The sequence below is a fragment of the Calypte anna genome, chromosome 6 (genome assembly GCF_003957555.1).
Source record: "Calypte anna isolate BGI_N300 chromosome 6, bCalAnn1_v1.p, whole genome shotgun sequence".
In the NCBI taxonomy this organism is placed as follows: domain Eukaryota; kingdom Metazoa; phylum Chordata; class Aves; order Apodiformes; family Trochilidae; genus Calypte; species Calypte anna.
In genome coordinates, this window is record NC_044252.1 from 30,640,335 (window position 1) to 30,659,104 (window position 18,770).

At 36.9% G+C, this 18,770-nt stretch overlaps 1 protein-coding gene across 4 annotated transcripts in view; it reads left to right on the forward strand.

The window, feature by feature from the left end:
- WDR11 (WD repeat domain 11) overlaps window positions 1-18,770 on the forward strand; it is a 41,446-nt gene that overhangs the window by 9,594 nt on the left and 13,082 nt on the right. The window contains exons 6-18 of one of the 4 annotated variants that reach the window (XM_030453235.1): window positions 450-615; window positions 1,255-1,369; window positions 2,308-2,503; window positions 5,299-5,402; window positions 6,534-6,713; window positions 8,261-8,345; window positions 11,558-11,664; window positions 14,082-14,157; window positions 15,521-15,629; window positions 16,305-16,429; window positions 16,848-16,995; window positions 17,386-17,492; window positions 18,031-18,145. In XM_030453235.1, the coding sequence (XP_030309095.1) occupies window positions 450-615; window positions 1,255-1,369; window positions 2,308-2,503; window positions 5,299-5,402; window positions 6,534-6,713; window positions 8,261-8,345; window positions 11,558-11,664; window positions 14,082-14,157; window positions 15,521-15,629; window positions 16,305-16,429; window positions 16,848-16,995; window positions 17,386-17,492; window positions 18,031-18,145 (1,633 nt within the window). The remainder of the gene's footprint in view (window positions 1-449; window positions 616-1,254; window positions 1,370-2,307; window positions 2,504-5,298; window positions 5,403-6,533; window positions 6,714-8,260; window positions 8,346-11,557; window positions 11,665-14,081; window positions 14,158-15,520; window positions 15,630-16,304; window positions 16,430-16,847; window positions 16,996-17,385; window positions 17,493-18,030; window positions 18,146-18,770) is intronic. The other 3 variants (XM_030453236.1, XM_030453237.1, XM_030453238.1) reach the window with 3 other exon arrangements.

The following is an 18,770-nucleotide window of genomic DNA, read 5'->3' on the forward strand; positions in this document are numbered from 1 at the left end:
CTTTGAGTTTGAGGAGCAGTATGCTTGACAGGCTAGTTCTATTCATTTTCAAAATGCATTATAATATGAAAAATGAAGTAAGCACTGTGTTAAAAGCTAATGTCCCATGAATAGCAGTAAATGTCATGGCAGCCAGCACTGTTCATAATTGAATTGCTTTGTGTTTGAGATGTGCATGGATTTGACTTGTTCCATTTGAATTACATGTTATTTAAAAAAATTATTCTATAATCTTATTTAGACAAAAGTCAACAGACTGTGTGTCTTTTTAAAGGTCAGTGATGCTTTGCACTGCTGTAGCAATTAAATGGAAATCTACAGTTCTCTAGTGATGAAAATAGGGAATAAGTGAAAAAGGCAGCTGCAGGAATCTTCATCATGTTCAATTTTGTTTAGAACTTGAAATATTTGTTGATACTTCATTAAAGTTTGTATCTGATGTTTTGCAGTGCTGAATCTGTAACACTCAATGACTGCCTTCAGTTGTCATATTTGCCTTCCAAAAGAAACTACATGCTGTTACTGTATCCCAGAGAAATTCTGATTCTTGACTTGGAAGTGAATCAGACAGTGGGTGTGATTGCAATTGAAAGAACAGGTGTTCCTTTCATACAGGTAAGGAAAAATCTGGTTTTTATCATTTTAATAGTTTATTAAGTTCACATCTAATTTCTTGACCCACTGGTAGTTGTGTTTTGAGAATGAAGAGAATGAAGTTTACTCATCAGAGGGGTAAAAGTGTCCTCTGAAGCAAGCATTGTTTTAATTCACTTTTCTGAACTCTGCAGCAAACTCACTTCATTTTGTGGTGTTACCACAAGTTACCAGTGTGGAAACAGGGCTGTGGAAGAGTGACTTTCTGAGTCTGCCTTTGCTTAATTAGACAGCTTATTGAAGCATTTTTATTCTCTTGGAATCATGAATTCTGCTAGTAAAATATTGTCATTTTTTTAAAGAAAAAGTGATAGCTAAAAAGAATTAAAACAATCCCAAATAAGCTATCAGTGCAAACAAAAACTTTCAATGAGTTTCTCAAATGACTTCCTCAGAGAAGGAAAAAACAAAACAAAAAAACCCAAAATAAAAACAAACAAACAAACAAAAAAACCACCTAAAAATATATTGAAGTGTTGCATCAATGGCAGCATGCTTAGTCACTTGCTTATACATCAGAAATGGTTCATTTGCAAGTAGCCTTTGTAAAGGATAATATTTTGATAACTTTATATGATGATGTGGTATTTCTTTACCTAGGTAATTCCTTGTTTCCAGAGGGATGGGTTGTTTTGTCTACATGAAAATGGTTGTGTCACTTTACGAGTTCGCAGATCTAACTGCAGCATAACTGGAACTCCAAATGAAGAGCCAGGTATGTTTTATGTCAGAAATGTCCAGAGTGAACTTTGACTTCATATTCATACTTCATATTAATGAATACTTTAATGTTAATCATCACACCTCATACAGGAGGGTGAGTTACAGCCCTCCTGGTAGTTTTTTTCCCCTCATACATTAAATTTAAATTTACGCTGCATTCTCCCAGAATTATTTTTGACTTCCCTGGAATGTAATGCAAAATCTTAATACCCTGAAAATGCTTTTTTCACTGAACAATACTTTAATTATGAAGTGGCTCTACAGTTGTGTAGGAAAGTTTTACCTAAATGAATATTAGTTTGTTCTTTTTATCTTGAAAAAACCCCAGATTTTTCAGGCAAACACGTGGCTTTGGGTGTATTTTGATTAATTGGGAGAACTGATTTTCAGAAGTAATATATGGGCTTAATTTTAGATTAAAATCTAAATTATTAAACCTTTGTCTCTTCTGACATGTTACTAAGAATAAACTTTTAAGTATAGAGGAGAAGACTGGAAAAAAGAATGGAAAACCTAGTTCTAGGAATGTAATTAAGTTATTATTTCATTAGAGTTTGTTTTGGGTTTGGCAGTTTGGTTATTTTGAGTGAGCTACACTACTTGCTTCTGGGTTTACCCATAAACCAAATGAGTTTTGGATTGTGGGGAGCAGGAGCACTTTTCCACCCAGATATGAAGCAGTAGTTTTTTAGGTTTTGCAAGATTTAGGTGGAATAAGATATTATTAAAAAAAAAACAACTTTGGAGAACCTTTCAAAGATGTGTTATGTATAGCAAGATCAACAGTATACAGGTTTTTTGTTATTTTTCCTTGTTGTTCCAGAGGAAGCTTGTGGATTTGCTCTCTTTGCAATTTACCTCTGTTGATTGATCACATCCTCTCTCTTCCATCCTAATTGTTCATCAGTTGTGGTGTCATTGCTGTTACAGATCCAGAGCCAGTTCAGGAGCTGATTTATGATTTAAGAAGTCAGTGTGATGCCATCAGGGTGACAAAAACAGTTCGACCCTTCAGCATGGTGTGTTGCCCAGTCAATGAGAATTCTGCAGCCCTCGTAGTCAGTGATGGCAGGATAATGATCTGGGAATTAAAATCTAGTTTTTCTGGCAGAAATGTGCGGAACAGGTAATGGGTTTTATTTTCCATATCAAGGATTTTGTCTGTTAAATTTACAAGTGGTGTGTAGTATTGAATTTGACAAGTGTGTGTGTAGTATTGCGTTTGACACCATCTCCCACAGCATCCTCCTGAAGAAGCTGTCAGCCCACAGCTTGGACAGGAGCACCCTGTGCTGGGTTAGGAACTGGCTGGAGGGCCGGGCCCAGAGAGTGGTGCTGAACGGGGCTGCATCAAAATGGCGGCCGGTCACTAGTGGTGTCCCCAGGGATCAGTGTAGGGCCCAGTGCTGTTCAATATCTTCATTGATGATTTAGATGAGGGGATTGAGTCCACCATCAGCAAATTCGCAGACTACACTAAGCTGGGGGGAAGTGTGGATCAGCTGGAAGGCAGGAGGGCTCTGCAGAGGGACCTGGACAGGCTGGAGAGTTGGGCTGATTCCAATGGAATGAGGTTCAACACGGCCAAGTGCCGGGTCCTGCACTTTGGCCACAACCATGAGGTTGGACCCACACATTGGCCACAACCCCAAGCAGCGCTACAGGCTGGGGACAGAGTGGTTGGAGAACAGCCAAACAGAAAGGGACCTGGGAGTTTGGATTGCCAGTAAGCTGAACATGAGCCAGCAGTGTACCCAAGTGGCCAAGAAGGCCAATGGCATCCTGGCCTGGATCAGGAACAGCGTGGCCAGCAGGTCCAGGGAAGGGATTCTGCCCCTGTACTCAGCCCTGGTGAGGCCACACCTTGAGTACTGTGTCCAGTTCTGGGCCCCTCACACATTCAGGAAGGATATCGAGGTCCTGGAGCAGGTCCAAAGGAAGCAACTGGGCTGGTGAAGGGACTCGAGCACAGATCCTATGAGGAGAGGCTGAGGGAGCTGGGGGTGTTGAGGCTGGAGAAGAGGAGGCTCAGGGGAGACCTCATCACTCTCTACAACTCCCTGAAAGGAGGTTGGGGCCAGGGGGGGGGTTGGTCTCTTTTCCCAGGCAACTCTCAGCAAGACAAGAGGGCAGGGTCTCAAGTTGTGCCAGGGGAAGTTTAGGTTGGAGATTAGAAAGAATTTCTTTCTGGAGAGGGTGATCAGGCATTGGAATGGGCTGCCCAGGGAAGTAGTGGATTCTCCGTGTCTGGAGATATTTCAAAAGAGACTGGATGTGGCACTCAGTGCCATGGTCTAGCAACCGCAACGATGGTTCAAGGGTTGGACTTGATGATCCCTGAGGTCCCTTCCAACCCAGCCAATTCTATGATTCTATGAATGGTGTGCTAAAAGCAGCAGTGATGTCCCTGTGGGCATGGTAGTGTGACACGTGGCATACATGGGTATGGATGAAAGGAAGAGGAGCAAAAGTGAAGAAATTATATTTACTCTTCTTTCTTTAAAAAAATAATTCCGTACTAAGTGGTTGGACTAAGGAAACAGTAGACAGGAATGAAGTTTCACCTTATTTTAAAGCAATGTTTTCTTGTAATTTGTCTTTCTTCATGCTTTATAATTTTCCTCAGGAATGAATCCCTCACTTTCAGTCACATGGAAGGATTGCAAAATGAGTTTGGAAAGGACTACATTTTTAGTTTTTACCTTAGGGCAAAGGTTTTTAGCTAGGTATGTGTGAATTTGACACAGAGCAGTATTCAGGCTGCACAGCAGATGGCTGGAATACAGTGGTACAGACAATATCTTTATGTCCAAACCCTCCAGAGTTTTAGATTTTGAGTGGTGTCTAAAAATACTTTGTGAAATACTACAGTTCTTTGAATGTGTAGTGTACTATGGTCATTCTGCTACAAAAAACCAAAGAAGTTATTGCCAACAATGAAATACAGAGTTCTTAGCAGACTTTAAAATACCAGAAACACCACATTTTCAACATAGATCCTCTTGTTGCTCATCACTGATTTACTATTTGATTCTTGGTGTTCCCAAAAATACTCTTAGATGGATTCTTTGTGTTGAGCTCTCCAAGACAGCTGTTTAGGATCTGTGTATTGCTGGGTTTTACTTCTTGGATTCTTAGGCTTATTTCTAAAACATTTGATTTTTGTCATTGTTGTATAACCAGGAGAAAAGTAGCACTAAGATCCACTGGGTGCTGAGGGTTCTGGATATGGTTGAATTGTACTGACAAATAAAGCATATTTCTTGTTGGCACAAAGTCTTTAATAGGTGTGGAAAGAGTTTTCCTTCATGAGCTCTTGATCCTGCTGCATTTGGTGGTGTTTTAAATTAAAAAAAAACAACACCTCAAAGTTTCTTAAATTGAGATTTGAAAGAATAAGGCTTTGTAGATGCCTGAAACTGCTTTTTTCCTACAGCTGGGTGCAGGCAGTAACCTTTGCTCTTTGCTTATGACACAGCTGTCCTCAAGCCCAGCAGTAGTTCAAGTTTGGGCATCTATTCTTAAATACTGAAATATTTCTCATTGTTCTTCAGTTGTGTTCATTTAACATTGCTCTACATATGAACACACATTAACACCCCATTCAGTTTTTGGGTACAGTCCAGGAAAAGGGATATATTGATTTTTTTGTTTTGTTTGTTTGTTATATTTGAGTGTCTGTGTAAGGAAGATGAAAAATATTTTAAATTTTGTACATTTTAGTGTGCATTGTCTCCTGGTAGAGTTGTTCATGAAGTAAATGAATAATTTTTATATTAAATGAATATAAGAATAATTTTCTCAAAATACACTGCAACTAGTAAGTGGTAGGAATGTGAAGAAACAACCTGAGTAAAAAACAAGATTGAGGGTCCAGGTGATCCAGCTCATATTAGGAATCTCTTTTTGTTTCTTTTACAGCAGTTCAAATGCATCACCTTTGTATTCCCCCATCTCATTCTGTGGAATTCCAGTAGGAGCATTCCAAAATAAACTTCCAGACCTTTCCCTAGACAACATGATTGGTAAGAATTTCTTTCACTGTTATTACTGGTACTCATTTCTAGGATTTTTGAGTCATTGTACATCTTAGCTTATTGAAGGACATGTAAGAATTATTTTCTGTGTAATTTAAGTTGTAATTCTCAAAGAAAAGAATTCCAGCTTGCTAAAGTAATTATCAAATTAATCTTTTTGAGGATTTTACACAGAGGACCAGTGTTCAAAGTTCATTTTCTCCAAGGAAATAAAAGTAATTTAAAATGGAATGTGGCCAGAACAAAGTAATTTTTAAAAGTAATCTTAAACAGGTGAAAAAAATTTATCTGACGTATCCCATCTTTGCAGAATCTACAAAGCAACTGATGCCTCAGAATGTTCCATAAAAAAGGTTGCCTTTATCTTTTAAAACAAATTTTTCTTGGAAAAGTTAGTAGTGCTGCTCAGAGATGCCAAGGTGCAGATTTTGATTTGGTGTGATAGAAGTTGTCTGTATTAGCAGGTCCAGGTGCAGCTTACCACTGGGGGAGGCTCTTTTGCATTTTATCTTGAGTGTTTAAGCACTTCTGGTGTGATTTTTCTCTTATTCACATTTCCTCTAGTCCTTTACATCATAGCTGTTAATTTGTATCATGTGTGTTGCTACAGCTGACTGCAGGATGTATACAGCCCTGGAATTACATCCTTTTTCTGCCCATCTTTTTATTGTATCTGAGTAAATTCACTGTATTTCTAGTAGTGGATTGCACTCTTTATTTTACTGTGTTGAGTTATACCTCCACAAGCCTATGAATTGGTCTAATAAGTTTAAAATATTTATATATAAACTTAAAAAAATAAAAGGAGAAGAAAAAAGAAAAAGAAAAAGTTCTCAAAGAAGACTGAAATGGTTGCACTAACTTTTTTTTTTTTCCCCCTCTTCCTTCCTGATTTTTTTCTTCCCCTTCTAAGTGTTAGGAAAGAAAGCCAGTGGTGGAGAAATTAGGTGGGGTGCAGTCTTTTAAAAAGTTTTCTCTTAGAGTTCCACAGGAAGGAATGCCCCTTTAAATAAACCTTTCTATGTTAGGTCACTTGTAATTTTTGTGCTATAAATGCTGTGTCTAAAACTGTAAGAGATCAGAATTTCTTTTGGTACTAACAAGGTTTCAATTTTTAAGCAGGGCAAGGCACAATTGCTGGAGAAGAACAGTTTAAAAGTTCTTTTTTGCAAGAAGTGCATCTCAAGTTTTTGCTGACTGGGCTTCTTTCAGGACTTCCTCTGCCTCCTTTTGCCATCCGTATGTGCCCTCCTCTTACAACTAAAAACATAAAACAATATGAGCCAATCCTGGCTGTTGGTAAGTATCTTGAGTAGTTTATTGGTGGCTCTGAAAATACTAGAATCTAGATTAATTACAGTTATAAATAATTTTTGATCCTATGGAACCCTTGTGTTAATTTGCATCAATAGTCTTTGGATATTGTTTTTACTGCTTTGTGTTTAAGGGTTGCTATCTGAAAATTTGCAGTGTATTAGCAAGTTTGTATTTATCCTTTCTTTTACCCTGATATTGGTCTGATCAGTGTTTTACATGCTGCTCTCCCTTCATTCTGTCACTAAATATGGACTTCTGCAGCACTGCATTCCTAGAATAACTAAATTAACAGAGACTGTACATTTGTTATGAGGTAAGTATCTAAAAATAGACTCAAGCACCATTTTTCTGATTTAATCTATTCAGTCTTATTAAAAATTAACTCACCTAGATACTCCAATAGTTGCCAGTGAGCACCTGATTTATGAACTCAAGAGTTCTTCCTGTTGAAATCTTGATTTTTAATGCTGTGCTGTTTGAGACCACATCAGGGATTTCACAGTGTATCCACAGAGGCTGCTCTCTTGATCTTCAGGCTGTAATTTGATTGTAGTAGCTTGTAAAATTGGGTTGTTTAAACATGCTCTTGATATGCCTAAGATAGCAGTGGATTGCAAAGAGGAAAGTTACACAGGAACTTGCAAAAGAGGATCTCACTCCAGTAGTGAAAATTATATAATAATACTTGTGCCTATATATTCAAGTCTTGTTATACTTCTGTTATTGCTCAGCTAAAAAAAGTTCTATTCATAGTTGTGCTTTGATTACATGACAAGATGCCACTGAAATGTAACTTTCTATGTAAACTGTAGCTATTAAAACAGGTGAAATATAAAGATTAAGGCACCAGTGGGCAGATATAAACTGCATTTGCAGCAAGGTCTGCAGCATTCTAGGCTTAAGGTTTATTTATTAAATTTGACATGAGTATAAAGAAAAAAAAACAAAGGAAAGGTAGGACTTTGCAGTGTTTAATAGAAAATGTTATCTTTGCTTTATTTTCAACTTGTTTCATTTTGTATTTGGTCTAACTGAAGCCAATAGCTATTAAGTTACTGATTTGTAATTTGCTGTTATTTCAGGGAAGAGAAAGCAAAATTTATTTAATGATTCAGTAAAATCTACCTGTGTTTCTGCCCTGGGTTAATGGATGGGTAGCACTTAATATTCTTCCTTGTGGCATTTACTCATCTTGAGTAATCAAAACAGAAAGAAACCTTCCTTTCTTCTGTAACTGGGCATGTTATGAAAGTGCAAGAGGAATTAACAGGTTTTTCCACAGTTAGGTCCAGGAAAGTGTTTTGATCAAAATGAATTTGATTGACTACGGAGATTCTTGGAGGGTTTAGTATTTGGGGTTTAAGCTAGAAACTAGAACTAGAAATTAAAATACCTTTTCTAAAATTGTAAAATATAATTTACATGTGTTTAAAAAAGGCAAAGAGAAGAATATCTGTAAATCCTGCATTTCACTGAAGTGTGGTAGAGAAGAAGAAAAGTCTTATTTTTTTTTTAATCACCCTTTACAGGTACAAGTAATGGCTCTGTCCTGGTGTTTCATCTGACAAGTGGTCTCTTACACAAAGAGTTAAGCATCCATTCCTGTGAAGTCAAGTAAGATTTTAAATATAATTCCTACTATAATCCTTGGAGACAAACTTTAAAACATCTAACATTGTACTAGCAAACTGGGTGTCTTGTTTCATTTTTAAAAATGCTCAAAAAAATTGCCTGTTGAGTAGTCTTAACAGTATCTTTGCTATGTATAAGCTGTAACATATTGTCAAAATTAGAGTGAACTGAATGTTTGATCAGCAGCTGTGCCTGTGATCTAGGATGTGGATCAGCTGCTTCCAGGCTCCTTTAGGTATTGAGGCAAGGAGCAGCAGAAATACTTCAGAGCACACAGAAAGGAAAAGTCCATCAGGCTGTGCTAGGAGCATAAATGAGGGGAAAAATACAGAGGGAGAGTGTGAGCAGGAGGTCAGTCTGTCTTCCTTCAGGATACAGGGCAATGCAGTTAATTCTTACTCCAACAGAAATTCAGGAGAACCATGAAATAGGTCTGATCCCTGCGTGTGGTAAGGTGAGGATTATAATGTATCTTCAGTGCAGAGAATATATTTGAGACATGTAAATGAAGTCTTTGCAAGGAAGTGGTGCATTTGCAATGCATCTCACTGACACTTCTGCTCATTCTGATAGATATATGGATGGATAACTATGACTAGAGCAGTGCTTATTATTTTTCACTGAGGCACAGCAAGGTCAAGGTTGCAACAGCTTTAATTTTTAAGTTTAAAATCTCAGTGACTGCAACAGGTATGTGTATTGCCTGCAGGAAAAACTTGAAAATTACTGCATTACATCTAAGTTTGAGCAGTTGAATTGAGGCTGATTCCCCTTTTGGAGGCTGCTTTACAAGCATTCATCACCTCCTTAAAAAAACTTTCCTCACAGAGAGGAAGATGGTTGAGAAATAGGCACCATTTCTGTGTTGGTGAGCTTGACTCACTGCTGTGCATTAGGAAATCTGTGTTGCCTGACAAGTGTGAGCAGTGAAATCCTGTGTGTTTGCAGTTGAAGTCTTAAGTTCCTTTACAACATATACAGTTACTTTAAATGTGCCATGTTCAGAACTTAATTGTAATTTCTTTTCCTTAACTGGCCTATTCCTAAAAAAAGAAAAATGTGCTCCATGCTGCTGGTCACTTTTGGACATGTAGGCCATACAAATATGTTTGATCCACAAGAAAAATCCTTTCTAACTAATAAAATTTGAATCTGAGAGGATTTTCTGATAATATGATTAAGTTTTTAAATACAGTTTTCTTTCAGATATAGATTTATTTCCAGATTTACCTTTCTCCTCTCCTTACAGTTCTTATAAATTGAGTACCAGCTGCCTTGTTATAAATGTTACAACAGTCCCTTTCCAACTAGCAAAGCCATTTGTGTTTTTGTCTGCCTCAGTACACTCCATAATTTCTTTGTATTGTAACCATTAATCAGAATGAGTCTTCCCTCTGAAGTAACTGAGACAAGCTGAATGTGTGGAATCCCTGAATATTTGAAGTTTACAGTTAAATGTAACCTTTAATTCAACAAACATGTCTTTTATTAGGAAGTTTTGCAAATTGGAGGTGTTTCAACTTGAACCACAGTCTTCAGATTCTCATTTACATGTGTGATAGTAAAAAAACCAATATTGTTTTAGGTGCAAGCATTTAGCTAAGCTCAGGTTTCCTTTTGATTACCAGTGTCTTGGGTTTCTGTTAATTTTCATTGATATTGACAGATGGCCACTCAGCAGCAAAGAAAAAGGACTTGTCTTGTAAATCTGAACTGATGAAAGACAGAGATAAAATGCTTCTGGCTTTGAATGAGAGTGATGAAAAACTGCTGTCAGTAACTATGCATTATGAGTATTTTTCAAAAAAAATATAGTAGAATAATAGAAATTAGAAATGTGTTGGGATTCATATTTCTTCCATTTCTGAAAGCTCCCTCTACTTGCAAACCTTTGGAGATTTGCTGTATCACACATGGATTTCTATTTCTATTTTGATTAGTGATTTAATACTTCAAATTTTAATTGAAATGATTGGTTGACCTTTTGTAGGTCCTAATGGGAAAAATACTGGGTGTTCATTTTTTAATTCACTCGAGGACTTAAGAAGAAAGCTTCCCAACTTTTTTAAAGCTTGAACTGAAAAAATAAAGAAAAATATAGTGGTAGCTTGTATGTGCCAAATATTGCAAGAGTGCCTTTTTGTTTTCACCCCCCCTACATTGCATTTAGGAAACCTCTGTTTAATACAGTTGGATTTATTGACAGTAAGTTATAGTTATTTATCTCATATTTCCTATATATTCTTGCAAAGCAGACCATGATTTTATGATAGATCTAACAGAATAACAGTTGTCCTGAAAATCTGTGTAATCTCTATTTGAAGAATTTGGGGGAAACCTAAATCCTTTTGCCTGTGTTTAAATGAATTTGGGCATATGTAGGTATTAGAACAGTCTCAGTTTTCTTTTAGGCTTCCTTGATTTATTGCACAGGTAAAGCACTCCAGTATTTTTTCTGGCACAAAACATGTGTGGAAAAAAAGGCAAGGAGAAAACTCTCTCATTTTGGAACAGTACCACCTAGTGCTGCTTTCTGTCCTTCCGTGGCCTGTGATGGTTCTGACTCTGTTATATGCAGACTTCACATCTTTGTAACACTTCAAGGTCATTTAATTTGTGGCTGCCTTGGCATCATCTGAAAAATCAAAATAATAAACCAGGCTTTCAGTTTTTAGTCTTGGAAATTTGTTCAGTCACTTTCTTCTTTTATTGGCTTTGTTTCTTCTCTATCTGGATGGAAAGAATCACATCTTCATCCCCCACCCCCCCACCATCACCCAGAGGAACATTTTTCTTTTTTTTTTATGCTGACATATTATGACAAATTTGAGTTACTTAGTAATTCTTCCCATCTGGTAACCCCCTGCTTTAATCAAAGAAGTGCTTTTAGTCTTCTCTAGTACTGAGTTTTTGTGAGGGATTTTTGCAAAAGTTACTGGGTGTTTCTCACTGAAATTTTTGTTTTAACCACTAGAACTAGAACTTAAAAAGAAACTCTGATTTAATTTGGTAACTTTATATATACATCATAATTGTGCAGCTTCTTTTTATCCCTAAAGATAGAGTTTCCATAATATGTAGAAAATTACTTCTATGCTGTTTTCAAATTGAGTAAGAAATTACTGTTCTTCAGGCTGTTTTCCAGCCATTCAGTTATTTTGGCTAATAATCTCCATGTGCTTTTCTGATGACAGGGGAATTGAGTGGATAAGCTTGACTGGGTTTATTTCCTTTGCCACATCAACACCCAACAATCTGGGGCTGGTGAGGAATGAGCTGCAGCTGGTGGATCTACCTACAGGTTAGTATTCCCTGAGAAACTGCTACAGGAGGCTGACAGATTTGCTGGGGAGTGACAAACAGAAGTTCTTACCACTTTGTTTTTATCATTTCTTCTGTTCTCATGATAAATAAAATAATAAAGAGGAGTTTTAATTGGTTTTTCTCTTCTGTCTTAGTGAAGCCACAGAATTGTGTCCATCTGGTGCTCTGCAGACAGACTTGACACAACATCTTTGCAGAGATGTAGCATGGATTTATTTAAGGAATTCAAAAGTGTTAGCAGGAGGTTTTGGGGTATTCACACTGCGTGGGTATTAGTGATGGATCTTTTTCACAAAATGCTCATATTTCCAAATGTGTTTTGTCACAGTCTGCACTTGTTATTTTCCTTTCACTGAGCACCTGAAATATTGTTGAGTCATTTATTGCAGTTTGTGCCAGCAAGAGATAATTTTTCAGTGTAGGCTGGGTGCATGGACAGAATTTGAGTGTGAGTATTAATATAAAATGGCTATTTTAAAGTGGGAACTTCTTCAAAGAATTGGAAGAGTTAAAAATAAAACTTAAAAAGACAGAGTTGATAGTGAAACAAACTGATTCTGTGTGCTTTTCAACTGCTGTGGCCTTATGATGGATGATATATGTCTGTGATTGACTTCAGTACTTGCACGAGACTAGGAGGTATAATTAGAAAGAGTAAAGAGACCAAAATAGGAAGTACAGCAATAATTTTTAATTATTTTTGAACGGGAAAATATAGAGCCATTTAATTTCTGATTGAGGAGCCTGAATCTTGTAACACATGGCTAATCCTGAGTTGCTTTGTGTAGCACAAAGTGATCTTTTTTTTTTTTTTTTAAGCTTATGAAAAAGGTTCAGTTTTTGTATTTCCAGGGTGGTGCACAAAGGGGCTATTTTTTTAACATAGCAATATTGTATTTTTTTTTTCCTGAGGATGTCTTTTGTTCACTTGTTTAACCTGAAACAAGAAAAGGCATGTGCTATGTAAAATTCATTTCATGTAAAATGGGATCTTAGCCAGGTGGGGGTTGGTCTCTTTAGCCAGACAACTTTCAACAAGACAAGAGGGCAGGGTCTTAAGTTGTGCCAGGGGAAGTTTTGGTTGGATATTAGAAAGAATTTCTTTACAGAGAGAGTGATCAAGCATTGGAATGGGCTGCCCAGGGAAGTAGTGGATTCTCCGTGTCTGGAGATATTTCAAAAGAGACTGGATGTGGCACTCAGTGCCATGGGCTGGGAACTGCAGTGGGAGTGGATCAAGGGTTGGACTTGATGATCTCTGAGGTCCCTTCCAACCCAGCCAATTCTATGATTCTGTTTCACTCAGCTTGTAAATCAGTAATGAAACATTTATGAACATTAGTAATAAAATGCTCAGTATTTCTGTAGGCACCCAAGTTCCAAGAAAGTGTGAATACCTGATAAATGTTACTTTTCCTCTTTTAGACCTAACAAGAACTTATTAACTGATTGTTGGGTCTTCTTCCATCATTAATTAGCCCAACTTTGAATTCTAGTTTTAGGAAAACCATGCTGGTTTGTATGTACTTGATGAACTGAAAAAAAATCTCATTTATGTTTCTGAACACTAATAAGGAATAAAATTCCTAGGGTGTTTGACCACTAATGAATACATCTAGAAGGCTTCCTGTAGCCTGGCCTTTGATATGAGAGCTCTAATTAGCATTGTTGATAACTGAATTTATTCTCATAATTGGCATGAGTAATTTAGCTATGAGCAGTCCTAAGAGTGGCTGAAGTTTGAAAACTTGAATTTTCCTTGAAAGCCAAGAAGAGTGAAAATTGCAGAGAAGATGCTGTGATACCCTGGTGTTTGTAGATCATTAGTTGTTCTAGTGACATTTATAACAACTTTGGTTCTGCAGCACGTTGTACAGGTGACTGAAAAATTTGTTTGGAATAGGATTATGAATTCTTAGAGTTGATTCTTCTATCTGGAAAGAGAGTGTAGAATGAGTTGGTACTTAAACATGGAAATACTTTCAGACTGAGTTTATGGCAGAGTTAATTTATCTTGCACAACTTGAAATCTACTCTGGAACTTCCTTCTTGGCCAAATACATGTTCATTGGCTTTGAGTGGAAAATAACCTCTTTGAACCCTCTTTATTTATGTAATACTGATGGTGCATCAATCTCAGTGTTTTTGTTCAGAAGTCAGATGTTGGACTAGATTGGACAAAAGAATTTATCTTATATTTAATTCTTTGAAATGCAGTGAAACTTCAACATGGATGAGAATAATGTAAGCTGCAACAGTTTACTTGGAGATGTTCTAGTTTAGTTCATAAACTATTTCTGTTTACAAACACCATAATTTATAAACTATTTGTCTGTTTTTATTTAGTTTGGTAACAATTCCTGTTTCCCTTCCCCTCTTGCTTTGGTGTTCCAGGCAGGAGCATTGCATTTCGTGGGGAGCGAGGCAATGATGAGCCAGCTATTGAAATGATCAAGGTGTCTCATTTGAAGTAAGTAGCTTAGCCTTGTGAGGCTTAAATTTTACTGTACTAAGATCCTCAGGAATTAATAGAAATTCCAGAAATAAAACACTTTTCAGAAAAATGTGCATGGGATCAAGAGAAAAATATTCATATAGAATACTGTTTCAAAGTGCAAAACCTCTGAATGTTTCCGTGGGTGACTTTGTCACTTCAGGAGCCAATCAAGTTTTGAAATCCTTCATTTATATTTTAGTTCTTTTAAGAATTGTTGTCACTGAACAGACATTTATATTAGGGAGAATAAAAGTGCTGAACAAATATCAGCTCTGGTTGTGTTGTGAATTAATTCCCTTTTCTAAAACATAAGCCCTATTTAAAACTAGGAGATTGGCAATACAGTAGGGGTGGTTTTCATGTGTTTATTTTTTAAGTATGTATTTCACACCTTTATATTATAATTGCCTACTTAAACTAGATGTGAGTATAGTTTTTTAGAAGTCAGCTGATAATAAACACATTGTTTAACACTGAATCCTGCTTATTTTGAGATCAAGCCTGTGACAGGAGCCCTGGGTCTTTGTAGTAGCAAAGATAACAAGTGGTACTCTGAGACTGCTTTACTTTCCTGTGGAAATTACAGAGAAATTTAATATTTTTCCTCCAGTGTAAAGATTAAAAAAAAAAAAAAAAAAAAAGAATTTGGAAGATTTCAACCATATAATGAGGCTCTTATTAATATATTAAAAATTAAGAGCTGCTGTGGACTTAGATGAAGAGACTAGAATGTTAAGTGAGAACAAAAAAGGTTGAATAGAGATTAATGCAGTTGAGTAGCTGCAGAAGCTTTCTATTTTCAGGTTATATATGAAAAGTTGGAAGATGTTTTGGTCATGAAGCTCCACAGACAAAAGGTCTGAAGGCATGACTGATAAGTCGTTTAGTGTAAGAGGATTTTATGTTCATTTATCACTGGATTAGGGAAGTGAAATATGTCTGGAGTAGAGAAAAAAAAAATCTGTCCAACCTGCAGTCTTGGTATGTCTGGTATCTTGTGCTGTCATGAACTTGGTCTGAATGTATCTAAATTAGAGGTGCTGCTGCTTTCTCAGAATTCCTTCCCTTGTCTCCTTTAGAGTAATTGGCAGTGCCACCTGAGAGAAATTTCTGTTAGCTTTGAAGGAGGACTCTTTTCCACATCTATGCTTTTACACCTCAGTAACTTGAGAAAATCACAAGCTCCAGAGTGGGATTTGAGCCCAAATACTTTACTCTTCTTCCTCTTCTTTTTGGGGGATTCCAGAGTGCTGCTGTGAACAACACTTGTGAAGTAAAATAGTGAAATCAGAATTAAATGGTTGCTTTTAATTTAGTAAAATCTTGTTTGTTCTAGGCAGTATCTAGCTGTTGTATTTAAAGACAAACCACTGGAGATCTGGGATGTCAGAACATGCACTCTGCTCAGAGAAATGTCCAAAAACTTCCCTACAGCAACTGCTTTGGTAAGTAATAAAAATATGTTTAATAAAAACATAATATCATAGAGTCATAGAATCATAGAATTAGCCGGGTTGGAAGGGACCTCAGAGATCATCTAGTCCAACCCTTGACCCACCGGAGCAGTTGCTAGACCATGGCACTGAGTGCCACATCCAGTCTTTTTTTAAATGTCTCCAGGGATGGAGAATCTACCACCTCACCGGGCAGTCCATTCCATAGCCTAATCACCCTCTCCGTGAAGAAATTCTTTCTAATATCTAACCTAAACCTCCCCTGGCACAACTTAAGACTGTGTCCTCTTGTCTTGTTGAAGGTCGTCTGTGAAAAGAGTCCAGTTCCCACCTCGCTACAGCCTCCTTTCAGGTAGTTGTAGACAGCAATGAGGTCTCCCCTGAGCCTCCTCTGAGATAGCATAAAAAACTATGAAGAATTTTGCAGCAAAATGTTACTGTATCATAAATACAAGTGCTGTCACCCTTCCATTTTCATCTGTCATCAGATAGAGGCAAGAAAAAAAGGAGATATTTGGGAGGAGTCTGACCTGCTCCTTGAGTGATAGGGGAGGTATCAAAGAAAGCAGTCTTCAGAGAAATCATTATAATTAAACAGAAAGATCCACAGTAAATTCAGGGAGTAAACATTTGACTGTTCCCTTTTTCCTGGACACTTTTTCATAGGAATGGTCACCTTCTCATAACCTAAAAAGCCTGAGGAAGAAGCAATTAGCAGCCCGTGAGGCCATGGCCCGACAGACAGTTGCATCAGATACTGAAGTCAGCAGTGTAGAGTCTTCTGTTATCAGGTATTTTGGTCTGCATCAGTTGTTTTTCAGCCCTCTGCCATTGTTCTACAGAACAGAATATTTTGGAAGTGATTCCTGAATGAATACACATCATGCAAAACAACTTCATGGGCCTCCCTTTAGCTTTTAGATGATAAAATTTACTACAGAATGGAAGAAGCTGTGGTTGTAGCAGCTGTTTCTTGAAGTATTCTCTAGAATACTACCTGTTCCTTGAAGTAAAACACTTACTTTTTACTTTGTGGCCCCCTAACCATTGCCACAAGTGTATAAATGAGTTAACTGTTATTTTGCTGGGTTGTTTTGAAGGAAACACATGTTTTTTGTGCTGCCACTGTGCATTAGTTAGGGAGAAATTGCCTTGCAACTCTTGATTTCAAGAAAAAAATACTTGTGTTTCATTGTATTCTCTTTAAAGCTTGTTACAGGAAGCTGAGAGCAAATCAGAGCTGAGCCAGAACATTTCTGCCAGAGAGCACTTTGTGTTTACAGGTGCTGATGGGCAGGTTTATCATCTCACAGTAGAAGGAAACACAGTCAAAGACAGTGCAAGAATTCCACCTGACGTGAGTTCTAATTCCCTGTATCATTTGAGACAGGGGCTGCTTTTGAAGTGTTTTGGACTTAAAAATAGGAATTGTATTATTTTTTTTTTCCTACATTAACGAAGTCTGTCATATTGGTATTTCCTTGCAACAAGAAACAGAAAAGTAATTCCATTGCTTTCAACCCAAAATTTCTTTGAAGGAAATGTCTGTTGAAATATATTGAAGGAAATGCTACTGTTTTCAGAAATGCTTCTATTCAACAGAATTGTTCCTGTTTTAACTGAGCAGAATTTGGTCTCTTGTGTCACTTAATATTTTTTTTTAAATGTAATACTAATGTTGAAATGTTTATTGCTGTGTTTGCCTCTGTTAATCACAAGATTTGTTCTGCTTTTTAAATTTTTCTAGGGAAGTATGGGTAGTATTACATGTATTGCCTGGAAAGGGGATATCCTGGTTCTTGGAGATGTTGATGGAAACTTAAACTTCTGGGATTTGAAAGCTAGAGTATCCAGGTATGAATGCAAATTAAGTCTGATAAGCATGAGATACTGAGCAGTCAAGTGGTTTTGCCCTTTTTATTTTTGTTCTTCACTCTAACTGGTCATCAGTGGTGCTTGAGGGGAAAAATACAAGTGTTGTGGAATAAAATTTTAGAAAATGCCTTTGTTACCCTTCTCAACATTTCATTTCTTGTGTTTTTACATGGAGTAACATTTTATCAAAGTTTTAAAACCAACTAGATACCTTTCTTATGCTAAATCTGCAATGGCAAAGTATTGTGTTTATTTCAAGAATTTAATCTTTCAAGTTTTCATGATGATTTGAGGAGTCACCTCTGTCTGTATATAAATATATCCAGGAACGTGTGTGTATATCTCTATATTGTTCTCAGTCTGTACAATATGCCCTGCAATGTTCCTGGAAAGGATTTAACCACCCACAATACTAGGTACAGAATGAAATGTTCCTGGAAAGGATTTAACCACCCACAATATTAGGTACAGAATGATTGGTATTAATCTTACTCTTTTTTTTTTTTTCTTTCCTTAGGGGGATTCCCACACATCGTAGCTGGGTGAAAAAGATCCGGTTTGCCCCAGGGAAAGGAAACCAAAAGCTTCTTGCAATGTACAATGATGGAGCAGAAATTTGGGATTCAAAAGAGGTAAGCATCTGATGTTTTGATATGCTCTTCTCTGCAAAATATACATATTACTTCTGAAAACCAGGGCAACTCAGACATTAAGATTTACTTGTCATGATTTCTTGCTGACGGTTGTGTAATAAAGTTATATGGCTTTCCTCAGAAGACTTAGTTCCTATAAAGCATTTTTAAGTCATCATCAATGTAGAGTACCTTTCTTCATAAAGCTGTCAATGTCTCTGAGATACTCTTTGTCATTCTCTTCTAATGTTTTTGGGGCAGACACTGAAAATTTCATGAAGCTTCAATTGTAGAATTAAATCTGTGGATGGGAGAGTTTTTCCTACAGGTTTCTTCTCTATGGTGCATATTAAAGAGTATGTATTCTTCAGTGCATAGATTTAATTTCTTAGGGAATACAAGAAAGCTAGACCCTGGTTAATTAAAGTTATCTAGCTTCTCATCTTTCTCAGAAAGTCTGTAGCAATGCTCAGAAATCTTCTGGGTATTGCTTCATAGGTCTTTCAGGGGATTATAGTACCATGGGGAAGGAAAGGTAATTGTGCTATTTTAGTTTAGCTGCCTGGAGTATGTTCAGGGTATGAAGCAGGAATTTTAATTTTTTTTCTATTAAATTTGTAGTTCC